The sequence below is a fragment of the Mandrillus leucophaeus genome, unplaced genomic scaffold (genome assembly GCF_000951045.1).
Source record: "Mandrillus leucophaeus isolate KB7577 unplaced genomic scaffold, Mleu.le_1.0 Scaffold313, whole genome shotgun sequence".
NCBI classification, from domain to species: domain Eukaryota; kingdom Metazoa; phylum Chordata; class Mammalia; order Primates; family Cercopithecidae; genus Mandrillus; species Mandrillus leucophaeus.
In genome coordinates, this window is record NW_012103288.1 from 1,608,955 (window position 1) to 1,623,493 (window position 14,539).

The following is a 14,539-nucleotide window of genomic DNA, read 5'->3' on the forward strand; positions in this document are numbered from 1 at the left end:
ACACACACACACACACACACACACACAAAATTAAAAAAAAAAAAAAGAAAGAAATCATCATCTCAAAGGACACCTAGGCAACATTCAGGGAAGTTAGGGGTTGGGGTCCTAGAGAAGGAGAATTTTCTCAGAAGCACTTACGTCTTGCCTATGGTCATCTCAAGGCAATCCACAAACTGAAGATGTTGTTGAGTTAAACTAGTAAAAACCAACACAAAATAGAGTAGCTGATGGAAGAAACACTTCGTATTAAGAAATGGCTGTAAATTTCTCCCTGACAAGAATCTTGAGAAACTCCTATTTGTTATTAATTCATTCATACATTTAACAAATACTTATTGAGGACTCATGTGCCAGCCACTGTGCCAGCTACTAAGCTATATAATAAGCTCCCAGGGAATTTATAATCTAGAGGGATTATCAAATGTTCCTAGGAAGTTTACATGTCATTGGACGTGGAATATAATTGAAAAAAAATCAATAACCCCATTAACATTAATAATGTATCATATTTTAATGACATGAATATATTAAAGCAGAAGGAGTAAAAATAAGTGGTACCTGGATAGTGGGAATTTGTCAGGGTTTACTCAGTACTGTTTACAGGGAAGATACCAGTGGATATGTTTTCCAGCATTAGAGATGAATGATATGATGAAACAGGAATAGTTCCTTAAAAATGGATTTTCTTTCCTTTAATCCTAAACTCCAAGACCATGCATTTCCCTTTTTTCCTAATATTCTATCCATCAAACAACTTTTAAATTTCAAATATAGCTTCCCAAGAACTTTAACAAATTGGACTCAACACTTTAGCTAGCTATTGTTGACTTGCCTTATTAATAAAAATTGGATTCATAATTCTATGGTGGATAGATGTTGGAAGAAAATGTCTGAGATCTAAGCAGTTCTAGAAAATATGGTATCTGTCCAATTGACATTCCAAGGGGTGGGAGTGAGGCTGAGAAGCATACATTAGGACAGAGTGTTGGTGCATGAAGCCTACAGATGAACACAGTGCGGTGACTAAGGAAGAGTGGGCTGAGGAAGAGCTCTAAGCATTATCATACAAGCTAGGGTGACTACGGAAAGTGTTGGGAGTAAAGTGCACAGCTCAGCAATGTTAGAGGACCATGGACAACAAGAGCAAAGAAGCAAGTTACATAGTCAAATAAGAGATGGCACCAACAAACTCTTGAGGCAACCAAACTAAGCCAGTAGCTAGATTTTCACTCATTCCAAGATTATTTTCATTGCTATTATGGTATAAGGGGGCTGGAAAATAACACCTTGGACCCTTCCTCCAGAGTAGAAAGCTGAAATGTCCTGGGTTTGTGCTGGAAAACAACCTGGGGCCCTCCGATAGGCCTCTCAAGAGGGCTTATGTCTATTCCAATGATTAAACTATAGGAATTCGCCATGATACTGCTGGAAATCTAGAACTTTGTCTAGAATACACCCAGCTTTCTTCAGCTGCTGAGGCTGGTAGCTACAATTCAGAATTTAGGGTAGCTGGACCTGGGAGGAAGCGAAAGAAAAAAAAAAAGGATTGAATGCTTAAGAGGGAGGTCAGTTGGAGCCAGAAGACCATGAGATTAAAGCCCATCATTCCCTCTACCTTCAATTATCTGCTGGTGGTTTTCCTATTTTCAGCATTTGAGATAAAGCTGATGTGGACAGAGGAGAGCCAAATGATAATCTCGTATGAGGATCAGCATAAAGAATATGCCTTTCAGCAATTGCTTTATGCTGATCCTCAGTGCAAAGGAAGACATTAAGAAGGTCCTCAAGCTTCTTAGAGCTCTCCAAGTATCAGCCAGCCATTGGCGTGTTAGTGAAGTCCAGGCACATAGTAGGGTCAAAAATTATAATTATTATGAAAGAAGGAATTCTGGGGGAGATAAGTATGAGATGTTTAAAGAAAATTCTCAGCTGGGTGCGGTGGCTCACGCCTGTAATCCCAGCACTTTAGGAGACCGAGGTGGGCGGATCATGAGGTCAAGAAATTGAGACCATCCTGGCTAATACGGTGAAACCCCGTCTCTACTAAAAATACAAAAAATTAGCCGGGTGTAGTGGCACGCGCCTGTAGTCCCAGCTACCCAGGAGGCTGAGGCAGGAGAATTGCTTGAGTCCCAGAGGCGGAGGTTGCAGTGAGCTGAGACGGTGCCACTGCACACTCCAGTCTGGGTGACAGAGCAAGACTCCCTCTCAAAAAAAAAAAAAAGAAAGAAAGAAAGAAAAGAAAAGAAAAGAAAAAGAAAGAAAGCAAGAAAAAGAAAATTCTCCAGCAGCTAGTTAGGTAGTACCCTTGAGTAGAGCTGCAGTGGTATTCTAAAATACCTAATACATATGCCCTGTCTGGCCATTAACCCTGTATGTCATGGATAGGTAAATGAAGACATACAGAGCTTTGGGCAATGCCTTCCAAACCAGGATAAAACCAAACATTACTGCCAGGCAGTTGAGTAGTTCATGTAGATAGAAGATCTCTTTGACAATGATTACCAGGGGCTGACACGGGGTGGGGGGCAGTAAGAGGATACTGTATGCCATATACATAAATACATTCACCACCATGAGGATAGTATCATGGCTATTAAATGAGTACAGATCTATATTAAGACCACTGTGATGAAAAAATGAAGAAGATGCTGCTACTGATAGTGTACCAGGACATTTGGGAATGAGAAGTAGGTATGGCAGTCACGCAGGTGTGACTCTAACCTAAGAGAAAAGCAAACAGCATATATCAGGTTTCATGTATCCATTCAACAAATACTGTAAACCTAGTACATGTTAGGCACTGTTCTAGGCTCAAGGGGATCCCGAATTGGAAAAACAAAATGAAACAAAACAAATACCTCTGTCTTCATGGAGCTTACATGCTAGTGAGCAAAGCATATAATAAACAAATTAGTCAAGTGGTGATAAATGCTATGAGGAAAAATAAAGCAGGGCAGAGAAGGAGAGTGACATGCATGCTATTTAAGTAGGGTGAACTAGAAAAACCTCGCTGAGGAGATGATATTTAAAAAGAGGTCTAAATAAACAAGGGAGAAAACCATGCTAAGTACGATATAGGGGAACAGCTTTCAAATAGAGACAATAGCAAAGGCAGAGATCTGAGACAGGGAAAAGTTAAGAACCACTAAGATTCCTTTGGACCGGAATCAGAATTACATATGGGCAATAATGATTCGGCAGGTTGATGTTGTGAAACACTTGCAGCAATTAGGTATGGGTCTCTCTCTGGGTTGAAACAATTATATATCTGGCCCTCTCACCACTACACAACCCATGGAGCTTATCTAGTCATTACCTGACGAATATACTGCTTGTTATCTGCTTTTCCCCACTAGAATGTGGCTCCATGATGAGAGACCCTGGGCACAGGCATGAAACCATTGTCTGGAGAGTCATCTTTAGCTCTAGCTGGGATAGGATGATTCCTGGAGACAAAGCAGACTCCACAAGTCACTAATATTGAGGTTCCTGACACAGGGCACTTGTTTGGCTATTCCACCTCACCTAGCAGGGACAGGCTGAGTTTCTTCAGGTACCCTAGTTGGTTTAAGACAATGGTTCTCAGTTGACACTAGTGGAATCAGTATCATCTGGGAACTGGTTAGAAATGCACATTATTGGGCCCTACTTGGGATCTACTGAATCAGAAACTCTGGGGGTGGTACACAGCAATGTGTTTTAACAAGCTATCAGGGTGAGTCTGACACAAGTCAAAGTTTGATAAGAATTGTTCTAAGCTGTGGAGGTCCAAGAACACCATCACTTGAAGAATGAATCTGTCAGCCTCAAAGGTCTGGATGGCTCTTGTGGGGTCACTTACACCAACTACAATCAACTTACTGAGAGAGACAGTTCAGGGAAGAGGTCACAGGAGACAAGATGATTCCCATTATAAACTAAAGCTACCACTTTCAAGATTTGATTATGACAGAGGTAAACAAACTTCAGCAGAGGAATGTACCCTCAATCTTAAGCCAGATAAACTTTTTCTTTCCTTAAAAAAGTAAGCTTTTGGGGATATCAGAGCAGAGACGACAAATAATTATTGTATAACACAATCCTGGGATTCTTCCTCTTCAGATCTGCTAACCCCTAATCAAACACAATGTGGAAGCCTTAGCTGTTTAGCAAGTACATAGTCCATGGAATATACCTCTAGGCCCGTAAATACACGTCCCTGGATAACTGAGAGGTAGTTTAACATGGAACCACCCAGAGAAGGGCGGTCCAAGTGTATATATACAAAATGATGGAAGATGAAAGAAGTGTTCCATAGATCTATTGATATCCTTGCATACTTGACTGAAAAGAGCATTCGTAAGGTGGTATTTCCCACTCAATGACTTTCCCAATTCAGTTGGCAATGTAAGAGCCCTGAAAATTTTAGCTCCAGGAGAAGACTCAAGTTCTGTGGAACTGATTCTGGAAGTCTGGGGTCAGGAGGTCAATGACAAATGGTGACTATGTTGAGATTAAGGCAATCTTGATAGAGGCAGAACTCCCATTGATTTTCCTTCAGCAAAGGTCCAGCTTCTTGGATTGCTACAACATAGCATATATAGAGAGAATCTTGCCTCTGATGCAGAAAGCAAATACACCTGCTTGAAGGGAACTTGGATCATGGACAGCAATTGTAATCTGTACATTTCAGTTGCACTCACAACGCTGGGGTAACTGCATCCTTGTCTGCATAATTCACCTAGGTGTGAGTGTACAGAATACCCAGGTACAGAGAATCAGAAGGGCAGCAGGGGGCATGGGCAATGCTGATGATAGATGGCCTAGATGAAGTGAAGAATATGATAGTAAGGTCTTATCTTCCAGGGAGAAGCTGTGACACAAGAAGCAAATGGGTGAAGCACCACTCCTTTGGAATGCTTCCCCATTTTCAGGTCACTAAAAGTAGTCTTGAGAGTCACTAGTTACCTAGGCAGGTTGCCCATCATCGAAGTCTTTAGATACAGGAGAGGCTTTATGTCTAGTCGGCAGCTGGATCTGCTGGATCAGAGCCTGTACCACAAAGGTGCCTGCTACCCCTGAGCTTTTGTCCTGGAGGTAGTTGTCCCACACTCTTACCTATCTTACCTATCTTGAAATGCTAACTACCTTTCTTTACAAAGCCTAGGGGTCAGGACATAGGGGTAAAGGGTACAGCCTAGGTGACTCACACCCTTGCTACGCCCCAGTGCAGGATCAAGTGGCTTTCTTATGTCAGGAGCTGATCCTCTATGGGCCACACACACACACAGCCTGCCTCATTATAGTACAGGCAGAGCTACTTATACTGATAGGCAAGATGTTGGAAAAAACAACAGCTGCTTCCCTGCCAGGTATGAGACAAGAAAGAAATATATTCCATTTTTCTTAAGGACTACAGCACAGAATCTCCATGTACAACTGCACTTAGAACAAGGAGCAGAACACCCTGGAGGGAGGAGTCCCTGTGAATTTCTTGGGCTGGCAGAAGCAGAAAGACATCAGGCCAGGGTTTTTTTATGTTTGGGTACCAGTAGCTCTGTGCTCATCTCTGCTGTTTGATGACATGAGTTCCTCACCATTTCACTGGTGCCCTAGAGTGATGCATTGCCTAGAGGTAAGAAATGGAGCAAGGCAGTGGCATTCATCTCATCAGAGCAGATAACTACCCTTGTACCTCTCCAATCCATCCCCCACCCAGGAGCCAGAAACATGTTTTAAAAGGCAACATGATCCTATCATTCTTCAGTGATTTCCCAGAGCTCAGAAGTGTCAACAAGACCTAGAAGGCACTGCACAGTCTGGCTCTTACACCATCTGTACAGTTCACTCTCCCGCTATTCCTCCCATCATCAGGTCGCATTGGCCCATTCTACTCTTTCCCATTTCACAGTCTATTGTCCCCTTTTCTGGAAAGCTCTTCTCTCTTTACCTAGCTAATGCATACTCATCCCTCAGGCCTTCCTGAGAAACATTTTTCTGACTTCTCAGGCCATATTACATCCCGTTTTATCCTCTGATTACATGGTATTATTTTCTTTCATTGCACTAGCACCATTCTAGTTATATAACCATGTGTGTGATTGTGTAATTACTGTCTTAGTCCCATAAGACTATAAACTTCATGAGAGCAGACAACGTACCTGTTTTGTTTACTACTTTATTCCCAGTGCCAAGTACAGTACCTGACATAGTATGTGCTCAACAAATTCTCTTGGAAGGAAGTCAAAGAAGGAGGAAGAGTAGGAGGGAGGAAGGAAGGGAAGAGGAAAGGATGAGGAAGGAAGCAGGGAGGCAGGCAGAAGAGTAGGAATGGAGACCTTATTGGTGCTGGGAAAATACTGGATCTCCTTTCTCCAGTAGGAAAGCTGAAAGGGTTAAGAGTGGCCACTTACCTGAGCGGCACAGACCCCAGGGTTTAAAGGCAGAAGTTGAACATCAGAATTTTGTCCATGAGACAATGCTGAGTTCAAACCACAGAAGCAGGTCCAAATGAGTCATCAGAGCAAAGGGAGTCTGAGGTGAGTATTAGGTACATCAGGGAAAAGGAGAATCAAAAAAGCAGGAAAGATGAGGGCAAATAAGAAATAATCTGTACAAAGTCAATAAACAATAGGAAAAAGCTATCAGCTGGGTTTATTTCTTGCTGCTTTCTATGCAGGGGCAAAGGAAGTCTGATTAAAGGGATGTAGACCACAAACAGTTGCAAAAGGAAGAAAAGAAAAAAAGAAAAGAAAAAAGGAAAGAAAAGAAAAAGGAAGGAAGGAAGGAAGGGAGGAAGGAAGGAAAAGAAAAGCTGGCTCTGAGCAGTCAGCTGGTTCTTCCCTTCTCTATATATCTATGACTTCTTATTTTGAACCAATTCAACATTTTGAACCAAAGTTATTAAGTTCTTAACTTACACATTGTTCCATATTATCTCCCCTCTTTAATCATAAGATCGTAGGAAACAGGGAAAGTGTCTAGTTCATTTTCTCATTTCCTAGAGAGTCTAGTCCAATGATTTCAAATGTGAGTGCTCAAAAATATGGCTAAATACTGATATATATTTCATAAGTGCTAGGAGTTGTTACTTTAATGAAATTATTAACTTTACGAGGAAAACCTTTTAGTCCTGAGTTCCTTCTGAAAATATAAGAGAGTTGAGCTAAATAATCGCTAAGGTATTTCCAAACTGTAAGGTACTGGGGCAATGGCAAGGATATGTCTTATACATGTGTTTTATAACCTATCATTTCTAGTATATTATTGGGCAAATAGTGGGAACTTGATAAAGATTTGCAGTGAATTGACTCCAATATAGATGTAATTAAGTTGAGACGAAACATACAGATGTGTTTCTGAAGCTTCGTATAAATTGCTTGTGAATTGAACATTATTTAAAACATACATGAGAAATCTATTATTAAACGGTTTCCTAAGATGAAAATTTTTTACAATATTTGGAATCATTTTGTAAAATAGTAACTCTTTTAGTTGATTTTTTTAGTTTCACATATTTATATATCAAGGATGCTGACAATAGGAAAAACCAGATTAGTAGTTTACAGTTATGAGCCAACTGATTTAATATTGACCAAATTAAGTTATTCTTCATAGAGAGAAATGTCCATTTCCCTACAGTTTCCCAGATGATCCATCCCCCACTCTCTCCCTTTTTCCTTTCCCTCCCCATCCCTCTTTCTCTTTCTCTCTCTCTCTCTGTTTCACACACACACAGACTTTCCCCCTTGGGTCTTGTATTTCAGCTTTACTTCAGTAGCTCTACCCTGATTTATAACACTATGCATACAACTTTCACTTTCCCATATTCCTTTGCACATTTCTTGCTGTTTACCCACATGCCTCACCAGTTTTGAAAACGGGTATGCTTCTCACGGTGTCTGGATCATCCAAAGTATCTAGACTCTTCAAGGTGTCTGTCTTTGTTGGTGGCTTTGGTATGAGCATGCTGGAAGTAGAAGCTTCCCCAGCTGAGAAACAATAGTTTTAGGTCACCCTCAAGGTGGGATTCAGGGAAGGGAGTGTTTCTTACTCCCTTTCATTTTTCCTATGACTCTGAGCTGTTCAGGGCTTTCTTTCCAAAAATCCAGTGAAAAATTAGAGAAGCGATGACTGTTCTCAACAACTCTCTTACCTCAAAAAGATTCCATTTCCTTGACATACATGGGGGAAAAGCAGAACATATAACTAGATACTTTGAGGTGGGGTGGATGAGAAGGCCATTTTTCCTTAAGGCTTGATTTACTTGATAGTTTTGGAGTGTCAGTTATAATGACAATAAAGATTCCCACAGATGAGCCCAGACTGGTCAAAGTAATTCACATAACAACACAGAAATCAATGAACAACTCATGGGGTAAATTTTGTTCCCCCCTCAACTCTCAAGTCCTCCTTATCTGCCTGGTGACTATCACAACAAACCAGGTCAAAAATCTTACCTGGAAAATACATGACTCAGTGATCAATATTTTATCAAAGTGAGAATGTGATAAACTAGTCAGTTGACCCCTAAAATCCGTATTTATACTAGAAAGCTTCACATCCTGTATTGAGACTTCTTGTGAGAGAACTCATTCTCTGTCACTGGAGTATGATCAGGAGACAATGGTACCTGTTCTCTGAGGAGTCCTGACTAACTGGCGAGATTGAATCACACACATGAAAAATTTCAGATGAAACTCGTCTTTATGCATGGCTCCCTCCTAGAAATAGAGACAGAGTTTAATCCAAACGAACAGAGCTCTGGAATAAGATGTCAATGACTGACATAGACCAGCTATGCTCACTAATACTAGGCCTTAGGACTTGACAATATAAAAGTATCAGCATATGAGGCAACACAAATAATCTACTTTGATGTATTTGACAGGGCAGGATCCCCTGAACTCAGTAAGCTTCTGAGAGTATCAGAAAGGCTGGGGGCCTCCACAAACTACCCTTCTTCAAGTCTGAGCTCAGACTGTGCCTGTGGCTGTGATCTGAGTGTAAAGGACCTACTAAGGGGGCATTTCTCTAAGACTTCTACAGGGCCTGGGTCCAGAGGCCTGCCAAGCTGAAGTGCTTGACAAACAGCCTGGATGAACAAACATATTTCTTCCCATTATTTTATTTTAAAAAGTATGTCAGATTCCAGGTTAATCAATGTGTCCCAGGAACAACAAAGCCCTTCAGAGGTCAGAGGTGATTCCTGGGTCCTTCTCTATCTCTACCCAGAAAACCAGATCTCTAGTGGGCTCCCAAAAGCTTTCCTCACAGCTCTGCCTGTCTTTCAAATTCCTCCAGAGTTCTCGAAGTTTCTACATCTTGCCAGCGTCTAGCCTAATCCATCCTCAAGATGCTTTCTTCTTCTTCTTTTTTTTTTTTTTTGTTTGCTGAATGGTCAATCAAGCATGAGGTGGTGCAGAGTATAGGACTGCAAGTTAAGAAACTTGTTTCCTAGTCTTAGATGGGCCGTGCACTTAAAACCCTTGGGAAATCCCTTCACTTCTCTGATCCTGGTAAAACTAAAATATCTTCAATAACCTCTACGAGCACTAACGTTCTGTGATTCTCAATAAAACACGAGATAGCCTGAGATCGATTTAGATCTCAGGTCCCCATCTGTCGGGGGAAGCCACAGGTTTCCGCAGATTTACGGCCACAGCGAAAAGCTGCCATGGAAACTGGAACCCAAGCAAAACTCGCCGTGCGGAACCAGAAGGCGGCGAGTAAGGGAGCTGAGGGAACACAGAAAAGCATAGGACGAAGGGCACACTAACAGTATTCCGAGTACGAGAAAGCGAAAACGCCCAGACTGAAAAAGGTACTGAGAAATTACAACAAGTCTTAAACGCTCCCTTGGCTTCTCGGGCCTCGGCACACCGCGCAGGCGTCCCACTGGTCCTTAACTCTGTTCTTTGACCTCCTGCCCCAGCCCCCTCCTCTGCAGCCACCTAGCGGCTCTTCCGGTGCTGTGAAGGCGGTTCCGGTTCGCGGCGGTTCCCGGGTTTTGCGTTCCGCGCCCGGCCGGAAACCCCTTCGCATGGCAGCCGGTTCCGGTTCGGTGAGTGGCGGCGGGAAGCTGGGGGAGGGGTGAGGATGGAGGGAGCCTGGTCCAGGAGACTGTGTCGGACCCGGTGCGCCGGCCCGGGCTGGACTGGGCGGAAGCGGGGAGCACGGTGGGGCCGGCGCCTTTTCCTCTGCCCCGCCCCCTGGGACCACCTCCCCTCCCCCCTGCTGTCCGGTGGCCGCGCTGTGGCCGCCGGTGGCCGTTAGGCTACCTGAGGCCGTTCCTTCTGGTCTCTGTCTCCTGGGCCGCGGAGAGGCCGTCTCCCTGCCGTTACAGCAGGCCCCATCCCAGCGCCCAGCGGTACTTGGGAAAAGGCCGGTTGCGATTCCGGGGCTTTCCCGCCAGAGCAGGGTCTTCTCTAGGGAGAGCTGTTTTCAACGGGAAGCTTGGCTTTCTGTGGTACCGGCTTCATCTCCCGCCTTCCTTGAGACCCCAGTGATATTTCTCGACTACTTCTGCGTCTCACGTAAACATTTCTCCAACTCTCTTACTCTGTGGTATCTCCCTGAGATGTGATATCGCTAGTGCCACCACCAGAAAGAAACGTCTGGACCCTCCTGCTCAGGTTATGAAAATCCCCTTAACTACCACAATTTGCTTACCTGGCTCATCGCCTCCTGGTAATTCCCTTGAACCGTCTCTTTCTTGGTGTACCCTAACGTGATCTCTGGATCGTTTCTCTTTCCTTGAGCTTGGTGATTTCTGTTTATCGGTGCCTGTGCAGTGTTTCCACTATCTGGTTGGCAATAACTTGCTCCTTTATCACTTTCAAGTCAGCCTTGTTAAAGTCATTTTACTTCATATTTGGTACACTTAGTATATTTGGAGTGGTGGTGATTCTTGTAATATTCATATAAAGCTTTTTATCTACTACCAACTATTTGACTGACGGTCTTTGTTGTAACTGGTTATTCTGGATGTATTAGATCACATCATCTTCTAAATCTTTATTCTTCATAAAAATAATTTGTGTTAAGGACTCATGTTGAAATACAGATTACCCTGACTTTGAAATTACAGTTACAATGCAACTTTAAGCATCTCTTTAAGCATGATCCCTTAACTTACTTCCAGTTTACATCTCCCCCCGCCCAACCACCCTTTATTTTTCCTCTCTAGTCCCTTTTAGGAAGACTTTTTCATTTTTAACTGACTTCAATTAATTATCCCAACTGCAAAGATGGTCTTCATATCACTCATCTAATGAGTTGTCTAGAGGGAGTGGATGGATACAAAAACAGGTTCTACTACTTCTGCCTAAGGGAATGCAGTTTTTGACTATTGCTTTGGAACTCTGTCCTTTTCTTCCCAACTTCTACATCTTCTATCAGTTGTACCACCTCTACTGTCTTGCTGTACCTGTTTATGGATCTGGCTTTCCCTACTAGACAGTGAGCTGCCCAGTGGCAGGGACCCTTTCTTAATGCACATAGTTGGTGCCCGGTAAATGAATGTGTATGAAAGAATTTGAATACTTAGGGTTTACGGCGTTAGAGTATTAAGGTGTTTAAGGTGTTAGAGTCTGATTGGGAGAGATTACATGTAAAAATAGAGGGGAAGAAACCTCAAACACATGACGATATAATACACACTATTGTACACATAATTGTTTTTCAGAACTTGGAAAAGGGCGATTTCACGTGATTGCTTTCACACCCTTCTTATAAATTGTTCTAACCACATCTTGGTCCTGGATAAAGCTAACATTGCGTGTTTCTCTCTCTCTCTCTCTCTTTCTCTCTCTCTATGTCTGTATATAGATATATATAGGTGAAATTATATCTATCTATCTATATATTTTGAGATGTAGTCTCGCGCTGTCGCCCAGGCTGGAGGGCAGTGGCGTGATCTCGTATGCCAAGAAAACTTTAAGCAGCCTTCCTTTGTGTGACTTTCATTATTGTGACCAGAAAGAAGGCCTATATAGATATATATAGATCTAAATATATATATAGAGAGAGAGAGACATAGAGATACAGATATAGATATAGTTTTTTTTTTTTTTTTTAGACAGAGTCTTGCTCTGTCACCCAGGCTGGAGTGCAATGGCGTGATCTCGGCTCACTGCAACCTCTGCCTCCCAAGCGATTCTCCTGCCTCAGCCTCCTGAGTAGCTGGGATTATAGGCACCTGCCACCACACCTGGCTAATTTTTGTATTTTTGGTAGAGACAGGGTTTCAATATGTTGGCCAGGCCCATCTCGAACTGCTGAACTCATGATCCGCCCTCCTCAGCCTCCCAAAGTGTTGGGATTACAGACGTGAGCCACCACGCCCGGCCTCAATATATATTTTCTAGTGACTTCCTTACAGCACTAAACATTGTCTTTTATAATCCCCTCTTTGCGTATGTGTAAGGTTATAAATGTTTCACCACAGTTGTGAAGACTGTGATCTTTTTTGTTCTTTCAGATTTCCCATTACCTTGTGTTCCGCTACTAACCTGACTTCATCTGAATATTTGTAATGGTTTATGTTCTTTCAGTAAATTACATGACCAGTGTATACTAGGAAATGAATTATTAGAATCATTTCTTAAAAAAGAAAACATTTTTACAGTTGCATGAATTTGGTGGCATCAAGGTTCCAGATCCAGCATTTTCATGGAGAATCTTGGGGTGAAATATTCCTTCTCCCAATGTAACTGCAAGTGGCTAAAAGAATGTACCGTAAGCACACTGAAGAAGCTGGATATATTTGTATTAAAATATAAATGTGGGGTTTTAATTATTTAAAATTATAAATCAGTGTGGATTCCCCAGGGTTAGTGAGGGATTACTTTTAAATTGCCAGTGTGTATGAATCTTTGAGGTTGTGTTAAAGGATTTGAAGTTGTATGATGTTTGAAATGTGCCTTTGCCCTGGAGTCAGGATACATGGATTCTTGTCCTTTTTTTGCCCTATCTGTGTGATTTCAGGCAAGTCATTTAACCTCTCTGGATATGATCGGTAAAATTCTTTGAATTTCTAGCTTCCTTTTCTCTTCACATCTATCTCAACAAAATGCAAGGAAATTAACGTGGGATTATTCTTTTGGGCACCAAGCTTTTAAGTTGGCATTCTTAATAATAATTTTAAAAAGGCTAGTAATGACAATTATGAAGCAACTTTAAAATGTCAAAAAAGTGTTGCTAATGTATTGGTTGATAAGATTTTTTCCCCCTTAACCTGGAACCAAAGGGAGTCTACTCTATTAAAGAAGAAAGAAGGGGAAAAAATAACCTGAAGAATTTTTAGATAAAGAAGTCTTTTAAGTTGAGCATTTGGAAATACATTTGAAGCCTAAATCTAAGGCTTAAATTCTTTAGGGATCCTTCCTGGCAATACTAGGTAATCAGATAATTACTCTGCTTAGTCTATAGCTCTGCCAAGAAAACTTTTTTTTTTTTTTTTTTGAGACGGAGTCTCGCTGTGTCGCCCAGGCTGGAGGGCAGTGGCGTGATCGCATATGCCAAGAAAACTTTAAGTAGCCAGCCTTTGTGTGACTTTCATTATTGTGACCACAAAGAATGCCTATTATCATCATCCAGCCTCATGAATACATTGAAGCCCTAGTATTGCTATGTGGTTGATGAAGTGCTTAATATTTTAAAAAATATGGTTATAAGATTATAAATATATATAGGTGTGACTATTACCATCCCTAGTAGCCTCCTCCTCTTGGAAATCTGCCAAGACCGTATGTGCCGAGGATATGTTTATTAACCTAGTTCCAAGCAGTTTGGTTGTGGTTTTTTTTTTTTTTTTTTTTTTTTTTTTGAGACAGAGCCTTGCTCTGTTGCAGTGGCGTGATCTTGGCTTACTGCAACCTCTGCTTGCTGGGTTCAAGCAATTCTCCTGTCTCAGCCTCCCGAGTAGCTGGGACTATAGGCACGCACCACCACACCTGGCTAATTGTTGTATTTTTAGTAGAGATGGGTTTTCACCATGTTGGCCAGGCTGGCCTCCAACTCCTGACCTCAAGGTATCTGCCCTCCTCGGCCTCCCAAAGTGCTGGGATTACAGGCGTGAGCCACCGCACCCGGCCAGCAGTTTGGTTTTTAACATCTTTATTTTGTGGAAAAAGTGGATATATCAGAGGAGACAGTAATTTTTATATACGCAAAGGGGCTTTGGTTTGTAGCAGTTTGATTGATGATGTTGGGGGAAGTACTTTGTACTCCTCCAGAGTAGTCCTTGATTGTCGTTAGAGTATCAGGCCGCTGAGTAAGAGATGGAAGAAAAGTCTTAATAGGACCATCACAAAGTCTGTCACTTGTTTGTGAAGTGATTTAGCATGAGGTAATAGAACAATGAGTTGGGAAGAATTTCTAGGTTATAATTTTGGTGTAGTTGCTGACGTTATGACTTTATGCAAAGCACTCAGTCTCTTAAGGGTTGGCGCTCCCAGCTTGCTTCTTGCTTTAATATTCTGTGATTCTGTGGGTAGTCTGTAATTGCTGTTTAATGTAGCACAGGTTGCAGAAATGTTTGGAAGCACCTCAA

At 42.0% G+C, this 14,539-nt stretch overlaps 2 protein-coding genes across 5 annotated transcripts in view; one reads left to right on the forward strand and one right to left on the reverse strand.

The window, feature by feature from the left end:
• The window catches only part of PFKM (phosphofructokinase, muscle), a 51,827-nt gene extending 41,624 nt beyond the window's left edge, over window positions 1–10,203 (reverse strand). Inside the window, exons 1-3 of one of the 2 annotated variants that reach the window (XM_011987655.1) lie at window positions 9,939–10,203; window positions 8,618–8,708; window positions 7,854–7,976 (exon numbers count right to left, since the gene is read on the reverse strand). In XM_011987655.1, coding sequence (XP_011843045.1) covers window positions 7,854–7,976; window positions 8,618–8,699 — 205 coding nt within the window. In that variant the 5' untranslated portion in view covers window positions 8,700–8,708; window positions 9,939–10,203. The remainder of the gene's footprint in view (window positions 1–7,853; window positions 7,977–8,617; window positions 8,709–9,938) is intronic. The other variant, XM_011987654.1, reaches the window with a different exon arrangement.
• The window catches only part of SENP1 (SUMO1/sentrin specific peptidase 1), a 62,173-nt gene continuing 57,401 nt past the window's right edge, over window positions 9,768–14,539 (forward strand). Inside the window, exon 1 of one of the 3 annotated variants that reach the window (XM_011987652.1) lies at window positions 9,768–10,048. Coding sequence is in view for 1 of the 3 variants with exons in the window: in XM_011987651.1 (XP_011843041.1) it covers window positions 10,623–10,674 (52 nt within the window). In the remaining 2 variants the exon portion in view is untranslated. Of the gene's footprint in view, window positions 10,675–14,539 lie in introns of all 3 variants that reach the window. The other 2 variants (XM_011987653.1, XM_011987651.1) reach the window with 2 other exon arrangements.